The sequence below is a fragment of the Phragmites australis genome, chromosome 18 (assembly GCF_958298935.1).
Source record: "Phragmites australis chromosome 18, lpPhrAust1.1, whole genome shotgun sequence".
Lineage (NCBI taxonomy): Eukaryota > Viridiplantae > Streptophyta > Magnoliopsida > Poales > Poaceae > Phragmites > Phragmites australis.
In genome coordinates, this window is record NC_084938.1 from 6,509,079 (window position 1) to 6,536,959 (window position 27,881).

A 27,881-nucleotide genomic window follows, 5' to 3' on the forward strand; every position below is an offset into this window, starting at 1 on the left:
AGCTAAGTGAGATGGGAAGCGGTTGAGGGAGACTGGCTCTATTTATAGAAGAATTATTACTGCCGGTTCAAGCGGCTTCAGTAGATTGAAAGCGAAGTGAGATGGGAAGCGGTTGAGGGAGACTAGCTCTATTTATAGAAGAATTATTACTGCCGGTTTAGAATATGAACCGGCTATGATAATAATTACCACTATCGGTTCGTCTTCGTCAATTATTGCTCCATCAGTTTGGAATATGAACCGGCAGTGATAAACATTATTACTACCGATATAGAATACGAACCGGCAGAGATAAGCCATTATCACTACCGGTTATTAAAGACATGTCTTTTATGAACTGGTGTCATTGTCGGTTCGTAATACGAACCAGCAGTGATGTATCTATGCCGGTTATAGCGAAAAAATGGTAGTGATAATCTGAAATCACTGTCGGTTCTTACTAGCTCGGTTTTTATGTGTGCTTAAGCTTATAAACCGGCAGTGATATATATTATCACTACTGATTATTACTAAACCGGTAGTGAAAGGAGGGCAAGGATGACCCTTTTTTAGTAGTGGTAGTTTTAGGCGTGTGCTAGAGGACAGACTCACTCTTGCCTTTATAGTGTTTGCGTGTGCATTACTCACTGGTTGTTCGGATAGAATTAGAAATTGTTGGGTTTGCTGTATAACTCTGCTATTATGATTGGTATTACAATTTTATCCATTATAGATTTTGGCTTCAATCCTGTAAGTTGTAGGCGAAATCTTTTGTGCAAACCACAGTCATGGTGCAAACATGCAAACTCCCATTGTGGACCGTCCGATGCACATCACATGACATCCGGTCATCCCACTATCCCATCCGACGGATTCAGAGAAAGCCCCCCATGCAATTTCAATGTTTCTCGATTTTGTCCTCCCTCTTTTTGCTGACCCGTCTGCAGCCACAATTCCCAGTAGGTTTTGAGGGAGGGGCCTCAGCCGTCGATCTCCTCCTTCATGCCCTCTGTGGTGTGGAATGGATACACTGTCAGACTCCATGTCCACGATGGATTGGATGGCAATTGGATAGGCAACGATGGCCTCAGCGACGACGAAGGCTAGCGCGGCGGCCATAGGCATGACGAGCAGGGGTGCAATGGTCATAGGCGCAGTGGCCACATGCGTTACGGCCACAGGCACGATGGCCACATGCGCAACGGCAACGACAGTGGATGGCACGACGTTCATAGGCGTGATGGCCACATGCGCGATGACGGGCATAGGAGCGACAGCCATAGGCGTGGTGGCAACCCATGCTATGGCCACGAGCACAATGGGCATAGGCGTTGTGTCCACCGGCATGGCAGCCACATGCGTGACGGGCATGGGCTCGCGACGGCACGGGCGCGACGAGCATAGGCGCGATGGCCATAGGCATCACGGCCACAGGCGTGATGGGCATAGGTGTGACGGCCATAGGCACGCCGCCAAATGCGTGCTGGCCATAGGCGCGACACCTTGGACAGCGACGGGCACGACACCTATAGGCTTGGTAGAGATGGCCTGGACGGAGACGGGCTCAATTGCGATGGGCTTGACGATGACGAGTGCGATGACGACCTGGACAGCAACGAGCATGGTGGCGACAAGCACAACGGTGACGCCAAATGGTTTTTCAATCAAGGAAGATGGGTGTAGTACTCTAGGAAAGCATATAATTCCACCGTGTGTAAGTTCAGTTAACATGAGCATAATTGATCGTAATAGGTGTGTTATAATTCCATCATTTGTAATTTGTATATTTGGCACATTGTTGATTGCAATACATTTGTTATATTGTAGGGACTAACATGTGCACCAGAAGTGCCCAATCACTTAGTGCTAGTTGTGGGGATGGAGTTTGCTGATGTAGAATCAGCTGAGAAATTTTACAAAGACTATGCTCATGAAGCTGGATTTTCATTTTGGATTGGACAACATAAAGTGGTGGATGGCGAATTGACGTGGGAGCGATCCTATTGCTTGAGAGGAGGATTTCAACGTGAAGACAAGAAAAAGTTTGAGGCACCACTCCAATTGGTTGACAACAAGAAGATAGAGCAAGTGCAAAAACTGAGTAGGTGTGGTTGTGAGGCCATGATTGCCCTAAAATGTACCATAGAGAATAGATACATGGTTGAAATGTTCCAACCTATCCATACACACATACATGTCTCACCTCCCTCCAGTCACATGTTATGGTCAAAAAGGAAAGTAAGTGAGAAAGCTAAGGTGCCATTATTTGATTGCCATAAAGCAAGAATTGGAACCTCGTTAGCATATAGATATCTTCGTGTTAGTGATGGGGTTTTGAGAATGTGGGATGCATGAAGAAAGACCTGCAGAATTATCACAGTAGCTTAACAAATTTGATAAAGACAAGAGATGCACATATATTTGTTAACAATCTTACTAAAAAGAAATCCACCAATTCAGGGTTTTATTTTGACTAGGTTGTTGATGAAGAGGGTAAGTTGGTACACATCATATACAACTTGCAGGAAGAACTACTCACATTTTGGACAGCTAATCTCTTTTGATTCTACATATGGCACAAACGAGTACAACATGAAGTTTACACCATTCACTGGAGTTAACCACTATGGAAGTTGTGTATTATTGGGGTGCATTGATTCTTAATGAGATAATAGAATCATATGTATGGTTGTTCAACACATTCTTGAAAGCAATTGGGGGGGGGGGGGAGGGTCTGCACCCAGACTTATCATAACTGATGAAGATGCTAGCATGAAGGCGGCCATCGCTAAAGTGTTCCCTACTACCTACATAGATTATGCATGTGGAACATTTTATGAAGTTTCCATACAAGGTTGGTTCTCTTGTGAGGGAGGACAAAGAGTTTTATGAACATGTCAACCATTGCGTATATTCATCTGAAATAGCTGAGGATTTTGAGTCAAAATGGACTAAAATGTTATGGAGTACAGATTGGAAGGCAATGAATTGCTAGCTTACCGGTATCACATTCGTGCATCATGGATACCTCCTTACTTCAAGGACACATTCTTGGGTGAAATTCTTAGAACAACTTCAAGGTCGAAGAATGCTAACTCTTTTTTCAATGTTTCATCGGTTACAAGCATACTTTGGTCGAGTTCGGCCGTCAAGCCAGTCTATGAACCTTCGGAGACAGAAGGCCGTCAGGCCCGGAGCGACTTCGCACGGATCGTAGGAGAAGCACGCGCTCGTTTCCCGGCAGCCTTAGGCTCCAGCGGATCCTGCCACGCCAGAGCCTCCACCCCGAGATAAAAGCAGACGCGGTTGTACCGCTCCCAGCTTCGTATTAGAGTCACCCGCCGCTCCCACTCTGTGTGAGTAGGTGGGCCCAGGATCACCTCGGCAATCTCCGTCGCGCGCTCCAGCGGAAGACAACTCTCTGAAAAAAAGGCATCTCACATCTGCGAATCAAAAAATGAGACAACAAAGAAGACTCACCAGAGCTGACGTGGGGGCCAGAGTACACCCTTGGCCACTCTTCTGCACCTTGCTCAAAGGCGCAATCCCAGCCCATCTGAAGGGGCCAAATACACAACATGGTGAACTCCTCCACGAGATCACGCATGCTCATCCTTTCAGCCACCCTCCGGAGAAGGGCCAACCGCGAAGCGAACTGGTCGTCCATGATCCCCGTCTCTGGCTCTGGGACATACGCAATATCTCGGTTGGAGGAGCGAAGGGGGGACACAAGGCCAACATTATAGTACAATCACCACTGCAACCAGCCGGTATACCACCGACAGTTAATAGCCTTCGTCGGGAAGGCATCGCGGTACTACGGCCGTATCTGGAAATTAACGTTGTTGAAGCTAAGGGGCCTCTTCATCCCCTCACCCTTGACCATCTTCGGCTGACAACTGGTGAAGTGGAGGGCCGCGAAGAAATCCGCCCTCCCTTCGCACCCCTTTGCCCGCATGGCCCACTCGAAGGTGGCCAGGTGGGCGATGGCGTTGGCATGGAGCTGCGAAAGCTCCACATAGTAGTGGCGGAGCACCTCCTCGAGCAGCGACGCCGACAGAAAGCCCAGGACCGCTTCAAATAAAGCCTCAAACACCACGACTTCATGGGCTAGAGGCTCTGGGACCTCCTCGTCCAGCGGAGGTCGAACGATGGCTCTGGAGGGAATCTCCCCCTCCCTGACCATCCGGTCAAGTTCCTCATCATCGATGGCAGACACCCCCAACACGGTGGTCTGCTGGGGATGACTCCTGCTGACGTGGCGGAGCTCCACCCCAGGCAGCGGCCCCATGAACAACGAGTGACCCGACGCCACCTAAGGGCCCCTCGCCGCGGCCGCACAGGCGGTTTCGCTCATCGTCTAAGTTCCTACTCCACCTGGGGCACTCGAGCCAGCCATACGGAGCACGGGAAGACGGTGAAAGGTGCTAGACGGTGGAGAAGAAAGAAGAGCAGCAATCGATAGACACACACGCAAAGCAAGGACAGATGGAGGCCAAGGGCACACGAGAACACGGCGCGAGCCAAAAGGCCACTCAGGGAAATCCCTCCGCTTATAAAGGTAAGGGAGAGATTCCCCCCCCCACGCTCTAGAAAAATGAGCGTATACCCTATCCCTTGTCTTAATAGGCCACGATCATAGGGAAGCAGAACCGCTCCCCGTGACCCCCTAACCACAGGATGCCACACGTCCCACGTCCGCCTAACAAGGCGTAGTCATGCCCTTCTCACAGGGTGCATTCAATGCCCCTTGTCACCAGCGTCATCGGACGGACCATTCAGATCACGTGGGCCGACTCTTCCCAGGCAAGCCAAGCTATATTAGGGATCAAGAGTCATCGACAACAATCCAGGGACCGCCCGAGGCCCTGCTCCGAAGAATCACGGGCCCAACCGCTCCGCTCACCGCCCTCGCAAGGGGCTACTGTTGGGGGTCGTTGTTAAGGACCCCCAATGGCCCCATGGCTTCGTTGGCTCATGCCCATGGGCCCACGCATCTCGAAGGCTGCTTTCTAACTTCTAGGCAGAGTAACTATCTCTGGAGCCATGCCTCCCGAAGCCCCAATATCCCAAAGCCATGCCTCCCGAAGCCTCCATCTCCCGGAGCCACGCCTCCCCCCGGAGCCCTCGTCTCCGAGGCTCGGACAGGTTTCCCGAAGGCTATGGGGTAGGCCATCAGGCCCCAAGAAATATCTACCAGGAGGAACACCGGTCATTCTTTGCCTGCAAGGAAGTGACCGGCATTAATTAACTAGGCCAGTGGGCACCATCCCGACACCCCAGCACAATGGAGGTTATCCCGACATCCCTGACATCACGGCGCCATGCCTCAATTGGCGACCGGTTCACCCCTCTAGGTACAGGCACCCCCAACAATTACCATTGTAGATATCTATCTCCTATGTAGAGTAAAAAGTAGCTATTCAGGATGAATGCATGTAACTCGGCCTTATTTTGGATATTTTGCACATAGCGGTAATTTGCACGCTAAGCTACGCCCAACCCGATAAATAAGGGGTCATGACCGTCTGAGCAGAGGACATGCTCAACACAGCACGGAGGAGCATAATCACAAAGTTTTCCTATGATACTCCCCTAGCTCAGTCCATATCTTTACAATCAATACATTCATGGTGTTCCTTCCTCTCAAATTTCGTCTCTAAGCTTGAGTCTCCTCCTTAGAAGAAACTCTCGCCATACTTGCTAAGACAAGACGAACTCTTGCTCCAATAGTCGGTTTGTGTAGCTTTATAATCAAGAGCGATTTTTAGACAACTACAATGGTTAAGGGGTTCAAATAGACTCATTCCTTTAGAATATGCCAAGAACTAGTAAAAATACCGCAGCCAAGCCGGAATGCCATCCTTCATTTTCTTTGGGGCCCTTCCCTTTACCAGCTGAATATTAGCAAGATAAATAACTTGGGGAACTTTGTAAAACAATACATTGTTTCGTCAAATCCAAGTAACCCAGCATCTGAAAGCTATCAATTCCTTGGAAAAAAGACTTGTGAACTATAATGGGTGGTCTTTGCTATTGGGAAATTTGGAAAGAGTGCAACAGACAGATTTTCAGGAAGATCGAGCAATCCACTTAGGCCTTAGCCCAGAGGATCAGAGAGGAGGCAGACTTCTGGACAGCTGCGGGAGCACGGTGCTTAGGTCACCTCTTTTCAGGGGAATAGATCTTTTTGCCTTTTCAGACCGGCTCTCTTCGGCTGGTTTTTTTGCTCGTTTCCCTTGTTCTAAGGGTTCTGTAAACTTCTCTTCCCCTATTTAATACAACAGGCAGCTCTACTATCGGTTCGTTTCAAAAACATCTTCACATGCACCGTTCCCTAGCCCTGAACGTCCAGCGTAACCTTCTAACCACATTGACCTCAGTTGCAACCTGAACCTAGTGTCGCTCCCAGTCACCGACCATATTTGCTCTCAGGACACACCTGCACATGAACAGAAACAACAACCAATTCTGAGTATAAGTTTCTCCAAACTTGACTCGCATCAATCCACATAATATCATAGCAACACATGAACACCATCGTATCGTCATTATGCTAAACACTTTGCTTTTACCAGTTTCATTACAAAATCCAATATTTCATCACATCACAATTGGCATTCTCATGACACCAAGTCACAAGATCATCCACACATCGCCTCCACGGTCCTCACAGCTGCTCTCAAAACCACGACTGCATTGATCGTTTTGATCTCATGTATAAAGAAAAAGGAAAAATTGCAAAAACCCACTTATATGATAGGAGGTTTTCATTTACCCACTCAAAAAAACTTTTAGTTCAGTCTTATACCTACAAATTTAAAGTATTTTTACATACCCCTTTGATCCATATATCGCTTTAACCGTCACACCTGTGCGCCACATGGCTGTGGATCCTGCTATATGGCCTCCGTTGGCTCGTCCAGCGTGGTGGACGGGCGGATTGGTTCATCTCCATATCTCTCACGATGATCAGCGTGATCAACCTGTGCTAACCCAATCAGTGCGATCAGGCCCTCTATGCTGGGCAGATGATCGTCGTTGGGCAGAGGAGTGCTAGGCAAAGCGGTGCTAGGGCGACGAGCTCGGGAGTTGGGAGGGGAGTGATACAGTGGAGCAGAGCAGTGAAAGCTACGGAGATAAGCTAATCCGCACGCCCGCCACGCTGGACAAGCCAATGGAGGCCACGCAGCAGGATCCACGGCTATATGGTGCACACATGTGATAGTCAAAGCGACATATGGATCTAAGGGGTATCTAAAAATACTTTAAATTTGCAGGTATAGGATTGAACTGAAAGTTCTTGTAATTAGGTAAATGAGAACCCCTGTCGCATAACTGGGTTTTTACAATTTTTTTCAAAGAAAAATGGCAGTTCACCTACCATTGAAAATGCCAAAAGTGATAGGGTCACGTTATCTGAATCGTATTTCACCAATCTACAGATACACGAATAGCCAAACCTTTATGTCTCGTTTTCATTAATAGTGTCTCATGCTCAAGCAAACTGAAAGCTTTTCGAAAATCCAGTTTCAGAAATACTATCTCCACTCCGGCCCTGATTTCTTGCAAGCATGCATGCAAAACAGTCTTCTATTGTGCTTGTTTTGATGAATTCGAACCAATCTTTTTTTAACCAAAACTTAATGACTTTGGCATCCGTCGATTAGCCGAAACCTAAAATCTTTCTCATCAACTTCTAGGAAGAATTTGGTAATGATATGACGCAAAATCAAGGTTTTAAATTGCCGTTTTCACAGCTTTGCGACAGAGTCCCAAAAAAGCTATAGTATAGCTATTTGGAACATGATAAGATTTTCTAGTTTTTGCGGCTTCGCAACAAGGTCAGAATTGCCCAAAATCATTAATCCTCACAGGAGAGATCTTAGAAACTAGTAGACTGAAGTGATATATTTACTTCAAAGAACTGTTTGCATAACTCATAGTAATCTTCCTTAATGATATTCCAGCATTTTTTTAGGATAATCCGATTAAATCCATCCTAGCATGGAGCTTTATCAGCAGATAGGTGTTTAACAACATTGTCGATTCCCGGATTCTGAATTCATTGTTTTGACTGCCCCACGAAAGTTCACCCTCGTCATATAAATCAGTGAGGTCAAAAGGAAACTATGAGAACAGGGGCCATCCCGTTCTCAATGAAAATGTATTCCAAAGCAAACTTGCCTTTCGATCGTACAATCACAAGACACGTTGACATTTCATCTTCCAGTGAAGCAAGCAGGTCGCTTCCTGTATTCTTCCGTGCTGCCAAGAATTTGCACGGCCAGATTTCTGCACTGATGCCAACGTGCTTGCTACATGGCCAAGCCAAAACTGACACTTCCGAGCAGCTAAAACATGACAGGCATATAGTAGCAGCTAGCAGCCCCATCCAACGTCCAAATTCCAAATCAGAAGTTGCACACTGCTGCCTAGGATCAATAGAGTTTCATAGTCAGAAACACAGCCAGCAAGTTACGGTACACACTGACATTGGTAACTTCTGATCCGCAGTTTCCGTTCCAGTTTCGCCTGCTGAGCGGAAGTACCTTCCCTACAAAGCATCCAAAGTCAGGAACCGGCTCCTTTGACATTGCTAAGTCAAGTCAGAGACAAACAGTACCGAGAACAGTTATTTGTGAGAGTGTTGTAGCGCTAAATCTGGACGGTTCAGTTCCAACCCAACGGAACATAGCAGGGTAAAGTCATGATACTGTTCACATCTAACTTCGCTTAGCAAAGTCAGAGGAACCGATTCTCAAGTCAGAGAGTTTGAAAATCAATACCAAGACTACAGAAAAAGGAAGAGAAAAATAGAGCCCAGACGCAGTACACATGCGATGCTATGCTCTCCTAGCAAACCGCCGGTGCAACACAATTCATTTCTATCTTGAATACGGATCCTCTGACTTACTCACGTAGAATAAGTCAGATGATCCGCGTCCCTCGTAAACAACTCAACACCTCTCATTTGCAAAGTCTAAACAATGTTACACTGATCTAAATCACGACCGCGTCGATCGATGGGATCTCATGCATAAAGAAATGTGGACATTAATCAGGGGTTAGACTAGACATACGTACATCGAAAAATTACGGCCCATGTGACCTGCAGTACCAGCCTGCATGCTTCACGGTCTTCTACACAGACACGCAGTTAAAATACTACGAACCAATTGATGGTACGTAGTCAACCCAAGACCTGTACGAATCGGTACTCGTACCAAGCAAAAGATATGTACTGGCAAGTTACAGCAGATGGTACGAATGAATGCTTGATCCGTAAATAAGTTGCAGAGAGATATATGTAGTTTTGTCAGAGTAAAACTGGACGGAAAATGGCAGGATCAATATGATCACTCACCCAGAGGTCCATAACACTGCCGCTTTAATAACTTCAGTGGTATATCTGTAAAAATGGATGCTGCTGTAAAATTCTCTCACTTTAAACAGGTTTCAAATCCCACCATTATTTATTAATGGAGGGTAAAGAATCCTTAGCGCCCTCGAACACATGAAAAAAAGAAAGCAGAAGAATTATGTTGATGCAGTAACCACGCAATGCTCCTGCGAGAAGAACTACACAAAGAAACAATTTTACACTTACGAGAGTGAAAACTCCAGATTTAGTTCAAGGATATATTTGAGCATCCCAAAGAATAGATGCATGAGAACACGCTGAAAGAATGTCATGAATTTGCATTGTTCAGTGCAAGCTAGGAGCTTCAGACAATCTCGTGAAAAGAACAGCACTAAACACACGAACAAAAGTTATCAGAAACTAGGAGGAGCGAGTTCTCGGGTGGAACTTTGTGAATGGCCAAGTGATCCTTTTTGTTACTTGCGGATCTCTATTTGCCTACAGAAGAACAGGTCACCACCTCACTCGCATTAGTAAATAGATTTATAATATGGGGAGTGTCATTCTATCATTAGATCAAGCAGCCTAATCGACCAAACAAGCTTTTGATACTCCTTTCGAAGATTCATTTATAACAATATCTTATTGTTGCACAACATCATCTATGCCACATATTTCAGAGGAACAAGCGATATCAATTTATACCTAATTAATAATAGAATAAAACACAGTAATTTTATCAGCAAGATGAAACCGCAATGGCCAAGGAGGCTAAAACACTATTCCCAAAATAAACGGACTGACACTTACTGATTCCCCCCAGAAATCTCAAGTCTTCAACTTGCAGAAGAATCAACTGTATCTGTCAGAAGGCACCATGGGGCTGCTCAAAGATTACTGCTGTGATAGAGCCTTATAACATAGTCAACTCTTTCACCGCTCAAGCTTTAATTGAAGCCAATTTTATCAAGTTTTTTATATCCACTAACTCAACAGCTAGATGGTTCTCTATAATTTCTTAGATCTTTGGAGAATCGAAGTCGCTACTAGGTTAGATCTTGATTAGACTTGAACTCCCTAATATCCACTGCCCATCTCTCTATATAAGTTCACACCATTTGGAGCACAGTACACTCGCATTGTGCCCACTCAACAACACCAAGCAGCCATGGGGCAGGCTAGGGCTCAGCTCCTAGCCTCCCTAGCGGCTTTCTACCTCATCCTGGCAGTCTCCCATGTCGCCGGCAACATGGCAGACAACATTGACATAATGTGGGGCAGCTCAAAGTGGGTCACCGACAGCACTGGCCAACAGGCCATCGCGATGACTCTCGACCGCTACACCTCCTCCGCAATCCGGTCGAAGAACGCCTACCGCTTCAGCAGGGTCGACATGGATATCAAGCTCGTCCCCGGGAACTCAGCCGGCACGGTGACCACACTCTATGTAAGTGACCAAGAACCGAGCTGATTAATGTTCATGCCGCTCCTGGATCCTTCAGACTAACCAACATTTTATGTCGCGATTTGAGAATAGATGATAACAGAGGGGCAGTGGCAGACCCATGACGAGATCGACCTCGAGTTCTTGGGGAACAGCAGCGGGCAGCCTTACACCCTGCATACTAACATGTATGCCAGAGGTAAAGGTGGCAGAGAGAAGCAGTACCGGCTTTGGTTTGATCCCACTCAAGATTACCACACCTACACCATCATCTGGAACAGAGATTGGACCTTGTAAGCTCCCCTGCTATCTTAGCTAAAATTTAAGTTCATAAATAGTACGTTGCCAGTAAAGGCGCAGTTTGGCAGTGCCATATTATTCAGTGGTACATAGTAAAGAATTTTGGAAAGGAACTGCCATACCAGGATGAGATATTGCTCAACCTACTTACTTGCAAGCACTAAAGCTTATATCATATGCCCTTGCTGGTGAAATGCAGAATCCTTGTCGATAACAAGCTGCTCCGGCAGATCAAGAATAAGTTGATGTATGGTGTCCCATACCCATTCTATCAGCCAATGAGGATGTACGCCACCATCTGGAATGCCGACGACTGGGCAACGCAGGGTGGGCGGGTCAAGACTGACTGGTCACAAGCACCATTCACCGCATACTTCAGGAACTACAGGGCCACATCCTGCACCTCCTACCAGAGCTCCTCGATTTGTGGCGAGGGTTCAACTAGCCCCAGAGGTTGGCTCAACCAGGAGCTGGACGAGACACGGAAACAGCAACTGCGGGAGGTGGATTCTAAGTACAAGATCTATGATTATTGCACTGACAGAAAGAGGTTCAAAAATGGGTTCCCTGCTGAGTGTATGGCAGAATAGAGGTGATTCAACTAGCAGATAGAAAGGGTGAGAGGTGTATTGGATGATTCAGTAATTCAGTGCATTCTTTTCAAGATGAACAGCATAATTAATGTTTTGTCCGCTGCGTTTATTAAAAATAAAATGAACCGATAAAAGCATATCATGTAAATCCATATGTTGGATGTGCATAACGGCATATATCAAATGTGGTGCAATGATGCAGTGAGCTAAATATGTAAAAGCTAGTAGTGTGGTACTGTGGTTTGAGGAATGGGATGGTCCACCGCCTCACATCCTACATTAGCACAAGGCTAGTATGTGAGAAATGGGATCGTTCCACCAAAATCACGGAACGATCCATAAACTAGCCAGTGCTATGTTGAAGTAGTCTTGCAAAGGCTAAAATACAAAAATAAACAACATAAGTTAGCGTATTTGCGAAAATAGACAACATATCAGCGTATTTATAAATCTAGCACCTGTATTCGGCACTTAAAATCCAAAAACTCAATTTCGGTACCTCAAACTCCGAAAATATGTCGGGTCCACTAATTTCGGCAACTGAAGTACCGAATACGATACTGTTCATCGTATTTTACATCCAAATACCACTCGAGAGAAGCTAGCAAGCTACAGTAGAACGCAGAAAGTAGTTAAAAATTCATGTTTTTTATTTAACTCACGATTTTATTTGGGAGTATAAAAATAGTCTAAAAATTCTAAACGTTTTCAGGAACAAAATAGAGGTCACTAGCAATCCGTTTTAATTGGTTTGATCCAAAAAGCATGAGCCAATATTTAATTAAAATTCTCTAAATAAGCGAACTTTTATAAATTCTAGTAATTTTTAATGCCTTAAATAAATTCTCAAAAATCTAGAAAAAATCACTAATATTCTTCTAATGTGATGTACTAATTTATAAAAATATTTCGAACCCTATGTTATTTGGTGAAAAAATAAGTTCCTTTATAATGATCCATTTATATGCATTCTTATCATTTCATGTCATATTCTCTTTTAATTCATTTCATGTGACATTCTCTTTTTAATTCATTTCATTTCATGTACTAATATTTTATTATTTCAAGCTCAGCCAGCACATTTGACGATGAGATGTGCTAATATCTCCTGTGTTTGACATCCTCATTTATATGCATTCTTATCATTTCATATGATATTCTCTTTTTAATTCAATTTAAATAAAAATAAACGCATACATTCTCTTTTAATTCATTTCATATGATATTCTCTTTTATCATTTCAAGCTCACCTAGCACATTTGACGATGAGATGTGCTAATATTCTTCTCATGTAATGCAGTCAACATGAACATATTGAAATTGTTTTTTCATACACCTTTGTTGTCTGCACTAAGGAAGCAAAATATTTCCAACCAAACCTTGTCACTCCTCGGTAGATCGAAACACCTTCGCAAGTGCGCAACATACTCTTGCCTTGTCATGCTTTTCATCTCCTCAGCCGTATATCTTCACACCACTCCAGCCATGACAACAAGGGCGGTCATCCTCCACAAAAGAGAATATCATATGAAATGAATTAAAAGAGAATGTATGCATTTATTTTTATTCAAATTGAATTAAAAAGAGAATATCATATTAAATGATAAGAATGCATATAAATGGATCATTATAAAGGAACTTATTTTTTCACCAAATAACATAGGGTTTGAAATATTTTTATAAATTAGTACATCACATTAGAAGAATATTAGTGATATTTTCTAGATTTTTGAGAATTTATTTGAGGCATTAAAAATTGCTAGAATTTATAAAAGTTAGCTTATTTAGAGAATTTTAATTAAATATTGGCTCATGCTTTTTGGATCAAACCAATTAAAACGGATTGCTAGTGACCTCTATTTTGTTCATGAAAATGTTTAGAATTTTTAGACTATTTTTATACTCCCAAATAAAATCGTGAGTTAAATAAAAAACATGAATTTTTAGCTACTTTCTGCGTTCTACTGTAGCTTGCTAGCTTCTCTCGAGTGTGCACGGCAAGCCGGCTTTCGGCACCTCAGTTGCCGAATATAGCGTGTTTTCGGTATTTGAGGTGTCGAATACGGTGAATAGTGTCGTATTCGGTACTTTAGTTGCCAAAATTAGTGGGTCTGACGTATTTTTAGAGTTTGAGATACCGAAATTGAGTTTTCGGATTTTAAGGTGCCGAATACAGATGCTAGATTTACAAATACGCCGATATATTGTCTATTTTTGTAAATACGCTAGCGTATGTTGTTTATTTTTGTATTTGCAAACCGTCAAGCCTCTCACGATACTAACGATCAATCAAACGCGATTTTACTGAGTCACCTCGGATTCGAGGCTCGGCATCTTCTTCATGAAATCTCAGAGGATATCCTCCCCCTCAGTGCTTATTTTTTTAAGTAGTCTTTCAAACCAAACACCTTATAACTTGATGTATTCGCAGATAATTCAGTTCAGTGCTAACCAGCTCACAGAAATCATTTCAAGAAAATGCATGCAGGACTAAGATACAGTGCATGACACTTTGGTTGCAGGAATGTGAAGTCAAATTTGCTGCCTTAGTGTCATAAGAATTTTTTGCTTGGCTACATACGTACCTTCAGTGGTAACTGGTAAGGTCGACAAGGAATAGGCAATCTGCACCCCTTCTTTTCAGTGCTTAAATGTAGCACCGGCATGATCTTAGTCAGTGTAACACATTGGGACCACTATAAGTCCGGAATATCACTCAGACCAAACTACAGAACTACCAAAGCTCAAAGGAAACTTCTGGCAGCACTTCTCCTTGAAAATAGAGGTATAACTGGTAGCAAACACACATTAAGACAGATAAAAGTTTATCGAACATCACAGTAGCATTATATACATCCTAGCAACGAAGGAACGTGCTTCAATCATACATCCAAGTCACCACGGGCCAAAATATACATCATAGGGTAAAGCGTCGTCATCTAACAACATAACAAGCGAGTGCAAGCGACATGCAGCTACCCATCCCACATATGTGTCATCACCTCAAAAGTACCTAAAAAGAAAGCAAGGGTGAGATTCAAAATCTCAACAAGCAAATTTGCTTTAACGAGCTATTTAGCTATAATTGATTAAGCAATCATCTTTGAATAGAAACTAAAAAACAGAACAGACTACCAACATCAAGAAAAAAATATGGCTAAGCAAGTCCAATGGCAACATCAATCATTTTAACGTCCTCTAGCATGATCCTTCACAACTGCATCATATATAAGCCAAATTAAAGAAGACATTGATGCGATCAAATTAAAGAACTTCACATGAATGCATATGTATACACATGACATACTCTTTATCACCCTTATCCTCCATCGGGTAATGTAAGGTGTGCACCGTGCCCTTTCTCGGGTAACATACAGTATTGTACCGATACGATCACGGTCAGAAGATGGTGATATGACTTCCAATATATGAGATGCATATGTATAACATGCTTTATGCATAACCAACAACATAACTTAAAAGGATATGCTTAAGACTTCAAGAATTGCATAATGTAGTAATAAACAACTGCAATTAACATATCACACTTACTGCACTTCATAAATCAAGAATCGAGTAAACTACGGAAAGGTGAATAAAAGGGAAACAAGCTCATAATCAGTTTATTAGGTTAGATGTATGCATTGCAATTAAAAGAATGATGGCAAACAAATAACAGGTGAAAGCGTGGTCTGCAACATTCACTTCATTGGCGATGAAGGCGGGCACTAGCTACGATCTAAAGCGGTACCACCTGAACAAACACACCATTAGCAGCAAGACGCCACAACAACAAAACAAAAGAAGGTGCAAGCTTCTATGCCCAAAACCCCATAATCCCGACCACCTACAGAAAGACATCTACTAACTAGAACGCTAGACGTTGAGCAAGAACCTTCTCTAGCTCGATCGAAGACCGAAGAACAAGACACAACGCACGGGCTAGTCCTTGGCAAACAACAACACCGATTAGCCAAAGACACCTAAACCGCTTACCCAAAAGGAAAAACGCTAACGCCAAAGAAAAGCTTACAACAAGAACTACAACTTATATTTTAACCATACAAGCGAAACCGGCACCGATTAGGCCTCAAATTAAATTGACACGCTACTCCCTAACCGGACCAACAACGCACTCAACGACGACGTGGACGACCAATTTCAAAATTCTACAAGCATCTAAGGACTACGAGGGAGTCACCTTTGGAGTAGATCCACAAACCGGCAAAGAAAACCGGTAAACTCGCGAAAGGCCTCTTCCTCCCTTCTTCCTCTTCTTTCTTCATTCTTCTTCCTTCTTTTTTTCTCTTTCTCTTTCTTATTTCTTTTCCCCTTCCTGGCTGACTAGCCCCTCCCCATAGCCCCCCACGCCTCCCCCCATGCCCCCCTGCTCCCCCTCCCTCATGGTGGCGAGGCCGAGACAACAGGAGGTGGCAGCGGTGACCGGAGCCGGAGGCGACATCGGCCAGGTAGCTTGGGGTGGCAGCGGCGGCGGCCCGGAGCTGGCTAGGGCTAGAGGTGGGCGATTCGGGCGGAGGCGAGTGCAGGGGGCCAATCCCACCTAGTTTTTTTTAATTTATCCAACAATCTAGATTTATTGGGCTCACCACAGACTCATCGAGTGCTCAAACACGATGTTATACAACAAAACGGAATCGCCTTGATGAGATCTACGCATTCACAGTCTTCGATCGTCTATCTGAGCAACAGTTCAAAATGTTAAAACACGTACTCCTCACGTCCCGTGGTCACAACTGAAATCCACAGTTTTCGGGTATTACAGTCAGCTTGAAAAGTGCAACATACCACACTATATTCAGAAAAAGATAGGTTTCTACAGATAAGATAGTAGCCAGAATAAATACTAGCACCTCGTCAGTATTCTCTCTGATCATATTTCGTTACTAGCACCTCGTCAGTATTCTCTCTTATCATATTTCGTTATCAGTACAATTAACAGGACACGACTTAAAACAAATACTACCATTTTTTTCAGTGTAGAGAGTGGGCATAGCAGAACAAGTTTCAAGTTTAAAGAGCATATAACCAACAAATCATCGGTAGGAGTCTCACAAGAAATGTATTTCGGAAACAAAAGTTGGATATGATTATTTATACAAGACTCTGCTTTGCCAAGTTCCAGAGCTCCAGTTCTCACTCTAGAAAATAAGTTGAAGCTGAAAGGTTATTTAATAACAATTCTAGCTACTTGAAGTTAGCTCTTATTTATTGTTGCTGTAATTTGATCACAGGACCGTTCAAAAAAAAATCCTAACTTTTTGGATGCTAACTGCTACCAAAATGTAAATAAGCAGCACAAAAAAACAACGAGTGCATTGAAAATGTTGAGATGACCATATGGCCAACTGCACACCATTGCAGAAAAAGGCCAACTGCACTGTTTAAAAAATCCGAAATATATCATAGCTATACTAAATGTAGTGCCATCCACAGCTGCAAACTTTCAAGTTGAAAAAGATCTGTACTGTAGAGAACCCAAAGAGACAAACGGTGGATGTAAATAGTGAATATAATATAGGAATAAGTCCAGTTTTGATCCCTCAACTATGAAATTGGGTAACTCTCACCCCCAACTGTCAGAACCGGTTCAATTTCTATCCTGACCTCATCAAAAGCTATTTTTGGTCGATGTGGCAGCAATTTTCGAATCCACACTGGCATATCTCTCCAAGTTGGCAGTTTTTTTGCCAACTAGTTTATGACGTGGCTCGGGCCCACCTATCATTCTCTCCTCTTTCTTTCCTTTCTTCCTCCTCGTCTTCAACCTCTATCTCTTCCCTTTTCTCTTCAAGCTCTCTCTCCCTGAAACTTGTGCTAGATGGATCCGGCAAGGAAATGCTAAATCAAGTTCAAGAACCTGGGACGGTTAGCTAGGAGTCGACTCAGCTAGCAAAGGAACGCCAGAATCAAGCTTCCTACCATCAAGCTCGAGGTCCTCACTGCCCAGATAGAGGTTCCAGTGCCGAGCTTGAGATCCAGTTGCACAGATGGAGTTCCCGCACAGAGCTTGAGGTCCTCGCCGCTCAGATCGAGTTTCCCGCGCTAAGCTTGAGTTCCCCACCACCGAAAATGAGTTTCTAGCCTTGCGCCTTGCCATCCTTGAGAAACCCATTGGCGGTATTGCGATATCAATGAAGCAGATCCCACCATGGCTGCTGCCCCCATGGCGACGGAATCTCCTTGATAGCAGCGCCCACCACCCCTTGTCATGCGATGAGTTGAAGGTCATTGGCGGCGGTTGTCTTCCAGCTGGCGCGGCTCCACGCGTAGAGGCAGCAAGAGGTCAGACGTAGCTTCCTCAAGCCGATGATGCGGAGCTCACAACTCGGACCCCAACCGGTCGAGGTCGAGCTCGCGAAGTCCTCGACATGGTGCATGACGCGTAAGTTGAAGGGCACGCCATGCAATGGATGATTACGGTGACTCTCAGTCGACCATGGAGATAACGAAGGCAGCGCCATGGAACTTGAGGCCAACACGTCTACACTAGTGCAAGACGTGTTGATGGAGAGTGGCGTAGGTGGCGACGGCTTGATTGGTTGGTTGAGAGCGGCAGTGACGGCTTGATCTGCATCGTCGACTACAGGGAGAGGAGGGAAGCAAGAGGAGAGAGAAAGGGGAGGATGAATAAGAGAGGATTGGGTCTTACAGGTGGGACCTATCATTTGTTTTAATTTATTTTTCTTTTGTTGAGTGGGCTAACATGTCAATAGAAACTATGTGATGTGGCTGCCAACATGGCAAAATAGCCGCCACATCACACGAATACCACCTCAAACAGGCTCGGGATAGAAATTGAGCCGGTTTTGACAGTTGGGGGTGAGAGTTACCCAGTTTCATAGTTAAGAGTCAAAATCGGATAAACGCAATAGTTGAGGGGTCAAAACTGGACTTATTCCTATAATATATGTGTGCCTCCCAGGTGAGGTGTTTACGTGATCTTTCCATCGGTGTGTGCTACCAGGGTATGTTTCAGTGTTTTGTATCTCCTTTATGGTTTATCCCCATTGGGGATGGTGTATTCTCTTCTTTCTGAAATGAATATCAGAGCTCTTGCCCTTGGTTTAAAAAATATACGTGTGCCCTATTGCCTTTATGTTTCTCTAAAATCCAGATGAATTTGATACTGAAATTGGGTAGGCATGTAGTAAACATGAAGTAGAGTATGCATATTTTCGCAACATTTTTTATAGTACATGATGTAATATGTGAAGGTGGGCAGATGCCCATAGGTTCAGAAAATCTCCTTTCACATTGCATTGCATTACCATTATACAGGGCAATAGGATAAAAAAGGAAGAAACTTCTTTCCAGGCAATATATAATGGACAGTATTATTATAAACAAGGGAGTGCAGAATGGCTTTCTTTACCTTCACCCCAAACATCTGATCTGCATCATCATTCTGAGATCCTCTCAAAAATAATTCTTTTTCTTTTTTTAAAAAAAAAAAGAGCTCAAAACTTGCTTCGCATCCTGTGCCACGCCTCTTCTGATCTTCTCCACTTACACCATTGCACCGACTCCAAGGGCAGCTGTGCCTCACCTCTGCTTGGCTGCACTGACTGACCTGCACACCACTGTGCCTATTGCCTTCCCCTGAGCCAGAGAATTGTCAAACTCGTTGGGCACTCTTCCATAGAAAACATATGATGGGGAATAGGGCAGGACACATTAAGCGTAGAATGGCGGTATGTGTTCCCACCAGATCCTCTCCTCCTTGGTCCAATACCTCGACCATTTTACTGTTCTTGGTGAGCACAATACCTTAGAAATTTTGCCCACTGAAACCTAGAGCTGACGGGTGGAATACTGGAATAGTGGTTAAACAGGGTGAGTAAATTACAATTTCATCTTTACTACTCACCTGATAGTTGTCTAATGTTGTTCAGTCCTCCATAAGTTGCATGTCCTGCTCTTTCCCTGATTTTTTTACACAACAAATTTTCACTGCAGGCTCACCTAATATTGTCGGGTTTCTGCATTCCCAATCCTCCAACCCATGCCATTTCCCTAGAAATTTGAGAAGCCAAAAATAAAGATTAAAGAGTGTTAATGCAAGTCACAAAAGCATTAAACCGAAGCAGTCTCTATGTCTATCCAGACATTCTAGAAAGATAAAACACGGGAACTACTAATTAGATCAGAAAGAAGTAGTACACTATTGTTACGTGTCTCAAATATTACAGCTTATGATACATACAGAGTTGTGCCAGTGTCACAGCCATCTACTTAAACACAAAGTTAGAAATTCAGATAACAGCTTCACTTCCATTCAACGATTTTATACAAAGTCAAGGATTTGTTCAAGTTAGTAATGCACAAATGAAACTGGAGAGTTACGATCTTTTAAATTTATGCATGTGAAAATATGAATTATGGAAAACATATATAAAAATTTCTTAAGTAGTATGATTACTCACCGACAAGTCAGTGTAACTTCAACGTCATATACCTCCCATTTAACTGATCAAGCCTCACCACTATAAACAGTTGGAGGAGGGTTGAGGAATATAAGTTCCACTAGCCACCTGCACTGCAAATAAGGACAGCAGAACTGCATTCATTGGAACGATAAAACAACAATTTGGATACAGTACCAAAAAAAGAGGCCATAGACAAAAGATGCTCTACAGGACAGATAATACAATAAACAAGAAAGGCAAATAATACTATAAGTTTGTTTAGATTTACTGTATGTCCTCCCCGAAATAAAAGGGACAGTTCTGTATGCTGATAGTGTCCAGACTCCAGTTTGGACCCAAATATCAATGTTCTGAAATGTAAAGCAAATCTAGCTAAGTTGCCCTCAGAATTAATCCGAGCTCAAATAATTTTACTGGTGCACAAACTTGTGCATATGCCATGAAATGCTCAGGCTGTTCACTGCAAGTTTTAGGAGCCAGAGTTCTCATGTAAAAAAAAAAAATTGCAGTGCGCAAACACAATCATGAACTTGTAAATGTAAAATTTCCATTTACGAACTTCAGCATACAAGGCCATGTGATCTATGGGTGACTTACTTGTTTGACTTACAGATCATTTGATTCATTTGCTGAGCACACTTGCATTAGTAAATTGTTTTCTGAACCTGGGGAATATTCATTCTTTAAGGAACCACCAACCAGTCAACTATACAAAATTGCTCATGCTACTTAGCTGTAAGAAACCTCATTCTGTACAATATAAGAACACAGCCGTCCTTCAGAGGAAAAGTCAAATTTACTAATAACTGCACAAATTCGGTAAGATTTACAAGGGCTAATCATGAACAAATTATCAGGACAACAGGTGCTTTAGGATCTTTAGTGTACAAGAAGTTTACTTTCAAGAGCATAGAAGCACACTTAAGGATTGGACAAAACTTCATCTTTCACGCCTTACAGCTGAGTACATATGATATTTGAGTGGATTTAGTAATATCACCCATAAGAACTGCACCACAAGGTGATTAAAACCCTCATACCATAAACACCTCAACTTGCTAGAGGCCCAGCTTAGTTTGGCAGAAACCACCGTGGGGCGGCTCTCCTGCTCCAGCTTTGATTGCAGGTTCTTCTGATCAAGCTTTGATTGCAGGCACTTTTATCAAATTTTATGCCCGCTTCTTCAGAAGCCAGCCACTGATGTCCAGTTTATTAATCTTCCGAGAATCTGCAACGCTATGCTAGATCTTGCTTAGACCTGGACACCCTGGTCTCCCTTCACACAGTCTATATAAGTCTACATCTTTTCAATGTTCGAACACATCACATTCACAGTGTGCCACTCACTAAACACCACCAAAAGCCATGAAGCAGACTAGGGCGTGCTGCCTAGCCTACATAGCGGTTTTCTATCTCATCCTAGCCGTCTCCCCAGCAATCAGCAACATGAACGACAGCATTGAGAAGATGTGGGGCAACACACAGGTGTTCTACGATAGCAGCGGCCAACAAATCATGTCACTGTCCCTGGACTACTGGACAAGTTCTGCATTCCGCTCAAAGAGCCAGTACCTCTTTGGGAGGTTCGACATTGGCATCAAGCTCGTCCCCAAGGACTCAGCTGGGACTGTCACCACTATATATGTAAGTAACAAAGAAATGAAAATATCATCATTCAGGTCGTCACTCATGGATCCTTAGCCTAACTATTCTGTTGTGTCACCCTGGGAATAGATGATAACCGAAGGGCAATGGCAAACCCATGACGAGATCGACCTCGAGTTCTTGGGGAACACCACTGGTGAACCATACACTCTGCACACTAACATCTATGCCAGAGGGAAAGGTGGCCGAGAAAAGCAGTACCGTCTTTGGTTTGATCCCACTGAAGACTTCAATACATACTCCATCATCTGGAACCCGCAGATGATCCTGTAAGCTCCCCTCTTATCTTGCTAATATTTTTAGTTCCAATGCAGCGCTACAATACTCATTTCGGCCAGGGTTTACAAAAGCGTTTGGGGCACGAAAATCAAGACCCGACGGTAATCGAAAAATCGCGGTTATCGTGATAACAACTCAAAATCCGGCGAGAATTCGCTAAAAATTCGCTTGATCAAATTTGAAATTCGGCGAAAATTTGGACTGAATCGACCGAACGGTAACCGCTCGGTTTGCATCGGTTACCGAGCGGTTTCGCCGATTTATCAAGCACATTTTCCGCATTGTCGGTAACCGCTCGGTTTTATCAGTAACTGCTCGGTTTTAGAGATTTATCGAGCAGTGTTCTCGAATTTCAGTGAAGTTCAATCCCAAAAATTCAACCTTGCAAAATCAATAACTAATTTATCTGAGCTTCAAATCAAGTGAAACAAATTTTGTTAGTTTTCTTGTAACATGATCTACATGATAAAAGTATTTATACTCGTAAAAAGTTAAATATTTTCTGTGAGAAAATGTATTTGCTAAACCAAGTTAAATGCATAGTTTACTCTTTGCTATTCCAAAAATCATGAAGCCAATTTTTTTAGTCTTCTTACATTATCCTATATCTTTTAAAATACATGAACTCATGAATTAGTTATTGTAACATGCAGGATTATGTAAATATATTGCAACTAGATTAATTCATAACTAACCTATCACATCTCTAAAATTAGTGAAACCACCTTTATTAATTTACTTATACTATGCTTTATGTATGAAAAATAATGGTAGATATGAAAAGGTTAATTACAGTGTTGTTTCTTAACATATTCACTTTATGCTTGTGAACTTTGTAAAAATTACGAAGAAATTAATAAAATTATAAATGAAGTGAAACTAATTTTAAAGATACTCTTAAGATACGCTCTACACAAGAAAAATATGTGTTTGTATGTTAAGTTTTTCTTTAACATGAGTTAATAAATGAGCTGCATGCTTTAACTTTTTTTTCAAACTTACTACCTATAGGATATGATACAAACAATATTATTTTTGAATTTTTTTTCACATCCTTAGAATTGTCTCTAGTTTTTTAGGATTATTTATTTATTTATTATTATTATTATTTTGAATTTTTTAAATTCAAATTCGAAAACCTTTCGTATTTTGAAACCGTAGTGGAGCGATAAGGTCAGTAACCACGATTTTCGAGCGGTAACCATCGCATTTTAAAACCCTGATTTCAGCACTGCTGTGCTGTGTGGCAAGCAATTCTGAAAAAAAATTCGCCGCATCAGGACAGGCAACTTGTTCAATGTAATTACTTCAAAATGTTAGCCTAAATCAATTCGGCTGTTGTTGGGCTACAGAATACTTGTCAATGGCACACCAATCCGGCGGATGAAGAATCAGATGAGGGATGATACTCCCTTCCCACTCTTTCAGCCCATGAGGTTGTACGCCAGCATCTGGAACGCAGATGACTGGGCGACGCAGGGCGGACGCATAAAGACCGACTGGTCCCAGGCGCCGTTCACAGCATTCTTCCGGAACTACAGTGCCAACGCTTGCGTCCCAAACAGGAAAGCCTGGGTTTGCGGCCAAAGTTCTGGGGACAGCAGCTGGTTCAAACAGGTGTTGGATGAGGAGGGGGAGAAGAAACTGAAGGATGTGGATGATCAGCACAAGATTTATGACTACTGCACAGACTCAAGAAGGTTCCGTAATGGGTACCCCCCAGAGTGTGGCTCAGAGTAGAAGTTGTTAAACTAGCATATAGAAAAGGTGAGAGGAGTATTGAAGGATTTTTATCCTTTCTTTACGGATATGATCATAATAAGAAATGATTTTGGTTCATTGCATTTCCGGGGAGAAAATTCAAATCTGATACACTCATGTGTTTTTTTAGCATATATCAAACGTACTTCGCTGAAAATGCTCAAAACAAGAGCATAACATGATGCAATGAGTTAGATCTATAACGATCCAACAAAAGAATTGCAAACAGTGCCAGGTAAAAGCCAGGCGATCCATTTAAACTTTACATGTATGCTTGTCGATTCATATTTTGGAACCAAGATATGTTACAACGTAGAAAGATACTTTCATGAAAGAAAGGAATGTGAAGTTAAACACGATTAATGTCACTCAGATTTTTTATTCACTACTTACCCTCAGCAGTAAGGTTGACCAAGAAAAATGATGCACGATCCCCTTTCGTTGCTCAGATGTAGCACCATAAACAGCTCCGCGTCCAAGCTTTCAAAACATAAATCGAGGTCACTGCAATAATGAAAGATAGACAATAACAGTTGCAGCAATAATGAAAGCATAACATCAAGTTGGTTGTGATAATATTTAGGACAGCTCCAACTCTAGTGAGCAGTTATTCATGAGCTTGCCTTAAGATAAGTTCTCTGACAACAAAAGTTGTTTCTCGTAATAGTTAAATCATGCTGGGCCAATTTCTAACCCTCCAGCTCCATCCCTGGAAATAAGTTGGAGACCTGGATTTAAAAAGTAGTTTGGTAAAAATTCATACACCTCTATGTTAGAGCCTATCTAAGTGTTCTAATCTCATTATATTCTGTAAGATATATTTTACGCACATTTATTGGTACCCCACCAAAATCTGAAAAAAAAATGCAAAAAGGAAACAACATTGCATTATGTAATAATGCAGAAGGAAGTGTTAAAATTGTTAAGCAATAATTTTCCTTTATCTCCTGTGAATCCAAATGCTAAACAAAGAATTTCAATTGAGAATGTATCAAATGCGTCATAGCCTTATAGTCAAGAAACATAAAGAAGGGCAAATAATGAACTTGAAGCGAGCTTAGAGCTGTCTCTGTAAAGATGGACAGTTCATTGATTGGAAAAGAATGGCAGTCGAAATCAATAGATTCAAGTATGCAACACTTCCAATGGAAAGAGTGCAGAAAAGTCAAGTGCATTGCATTCATGTCACTAAATTTTGTGCTTGAGTATTAACATCAGCTGCCTGCTGCCTCATTCTTTAAAAAAAAAATTAAGAAGAAGAATAACCTTCAAGCCCCCAGTTCTGCAGGTGTTTTCTTTACTGCTAACATAACCATCAGCTGTATTCTTTACTGCTTACTGATGAGCTGATTCCAAAGAGAAGAAAAAAATTAGCTTCTGGGCTTTCACTGTATATAGCATAACACAGCATTGCACTGTTTACAGGAAATACAAGAACATCAACAAAGCATTTGTCCTAAGCAAATTGAGGTAGGCTAAAGATAAAACCTATAAGATCTAACTAAAAAGATGATGAGAAAACAACAATAATAATAAAAGTACTAGTAATAGTAAAAAATAAAACTAATAACAGTATAAGGAGATTGATGCATAAGTTATGATTCTGATACATGGATTACTAACTTTCATCTGCTTCTATCCGTGGATGGTTCTTTGGGGATATTTCATTCCTTCAAATCTCTCTTTACAGACTTCTCTCATATTAGATTAAGTCGACCCCTGCCTCTCTTCATATTATTAATGCGCCTCAGTATCCTACTATGCACATGTGACTTTAGAGGCCTCCGTTGGATATGTCCAAACTATCTCAACTGATGTTGGACAATCTTTTCTTCAATTGGCGCTACCTCTATCATATCACGTATATCATTATTTTGGATCCGATCATTTGTTGTATAGCTATAAATCCATCGTAATATACGTATCTCTACTACACTTAACTATTGGACATATTGCATTTTAGTTGGCCAACATACGACGTCATCCCTCTTTAGCATCAATCCCAAATATCGAAAGGTGTCCTTCTTGGCAACCACCTCTCCACCGAGACTAACACATTCTCCATCATACCTAGTATCACCGAAATCGCACTTCATATACTCAGTTTTGGTCCTACTAAGTCTAAAGCCTTTCGATTCTAAAGTATATCTCCATAGTTCTAATTTCCTATTAACCCCTATCATACTCTCGTCAACTAACACCACATCATCAGCAAAGAGCATACACCAAGGGATATCTCCCTGAATGTCCCTTGTGACCTCCTCCATAACCAAAGTAAATAAATAAAGGCTCAAAGCTGACCCTTGATGTAGTCTTATTTTAAGCAGAAAGTCATCGATGACACCTTCACTTGTCTGAACACTTGTCATAACATTATTGTACATATCCTTGATTAGGGTAATATACTTTGTTGGGACTTTGTGTTTCTTTAAGGTCCACCATATGATATTTCTCAGTATTTTGTCGTAAGCCTTCTCCAAGTCAATGAATATCATGTTCAGATCCTTCTTTTGTTCCCTATATCTTTTCATAAGTTGCCTTACGAAGAAAATTGTTTCCATGGTCGACCTCCTAGGCATGAAACCAAATTGGTTTTTAGTAATGCCGTCATTTTTTTAGGCGATGCTCAGTAACTCTCTTCCATAGCTTCATTGTATGGCTCATCAACTTAATTCCACGATAATTAGTACATGTTTGAATATATCCCTTATTCTTGAAGATTGACACTAATATACTTCTCCTCCATTCTTCAAGCATCTTTTGACCCTAAAAATTAGGTTGAAGAGTTTTGTTAGCCATACTATCACTATGTCTCCAAGACATCTCCACACCTCAATGGGGATACTATCAGGCCCTATCGCCTTGCCTCCTTTTATCCTTTTTAAAGCTTCCTTGACCTCAGCTTCATGAATCCTCCGTATAAAATGTTTGTTGGTATCATTAAAAGATTTGTCCAGCTCAATGGTAGAGCTCTCATTCTCCCCGTTGAATAGTTCATCGAAGTACTCTCGCCATCGAGTCTTGATCTCATCATCTCTCACCAGAATCTGATCGATCCCATCCTTGATGCATTTGATTTGGTTGATGTCCCTCATCTTCCTTTCACGGATCGTAGCCATCTTATAGATGTCATTTGCTCCTCCCTTGATGCCCAACTACTGATAAAGATCCTCATAAGCCTGACCCCTTGCTTTGCTCACAGTTAGTTTTGCAATCTTTTTTGCCATTTTGTACTTCTCTATGTTATCCGCACACCTGTCAAGGTGTAAGCATATGAAACATCTTCTCCCTCTTGGTTCCTACCGCCACACCAAAAGCCCCCGTACACCCCCTCAAACCCTACATTAGATGTACCTACATGGTCATCAAAGTCTCCTCCTATGAAGAGCTTCTTGCGAATAGGCATAATACTAATCATGTCATCCAGGTCTTCCAAGAATTGATTCTTGAAGCTTTCATTGTGACCTACTTAAGGGGCATACGTTCTAATAACATTCAAAACCAAATCCCCAACAACCAACTTAACAAGGATAATCCTATCTCCGTGCCTCCCGACGTCCACCACTCTATTCTTGAGGCTCTTGTCGATCAAGATGCCAACTCTATTTCTACTCGCGGTCCCCGTGTACCATAGCTTGAAGGCAAAGTTATCCGCCTCCTTCACCTTTTGTTCCTTCCATTTAGTTTCCTGGACATATAGAATATTTACATGTCTCCTAACTGATGTATCAACTAGCTCTCGCAACTTACATGTTAGAGACCCCACGTTCCAACTACCTAAACGGGTCATACTTTGCTCAGCTAGCTTCCTTACCATTCGTAGCCATCGAGACAAATACGAAGACCCTTGTTCATTTTTACTATACCCAGGCGTTGATGTAGCGCGCCACTAAGGATGCAACGACCCGATCCTTACCCACTTATCACCGTATCCAGATCAAGATACAACGTGTTACCAAAGGGGTGACGGCTAGACCCTTACCCATTTAACACTACACTCAGGTTTAGATATGGCGCGTCGCTAAGAGGGTTATGCCCCCAAAGGATTT

General features: G+C 42.5%; 2 protein-coding genes across 2 annotated transcripts; both read left to right on the plus strand.

Annotated features, from left to right (window-relative positions):
* Positions 1–10,452: 10,452 nt before the first annotated feature.
* Positions 10,453–11,753, plus strand: LOC133899373 (xyloglucan endotransglucosylase protein 7-like). The gene is made up of 3 exons (XM_062340364.1): positions 10,453–10,790; positions 10,881–11,080; positions 11,287–11,753. The coding sequence occupies exons 1-3, from the start codon at positions 10,512–10,514 to the stop codon at positions 11,675–11,677; spliced, it is 870 nt and encodes a 289-aa protein (XP_062196348.1). The 5' UTR covers positions 10,453–10,511; the 3' UTR covers positions 11,678–11,753.
* A 9,739-nt stretch (positions 11,754–21,492) lies between these two features.
* Positions 21,493–23,811, plus strand: LOC133899507 (xyloglucan endotransglucosylase protein 7-like). Its single transcript, XM_062340495.1, has 3 exons — positions 21,493–21,771; positions 21,862–22,061; positions 23,424–23,811. The coding sequence occupies exons 1-3, from the start codon at positions 21,493–21,495 to the stop codon at positions 23,809–23,811; spliced, it is 867 nt and encodes a 288-aa protein (XP_062196479.1).
* Positions 23,812–27,881: the final 4,070 nt, after the last annotated feature.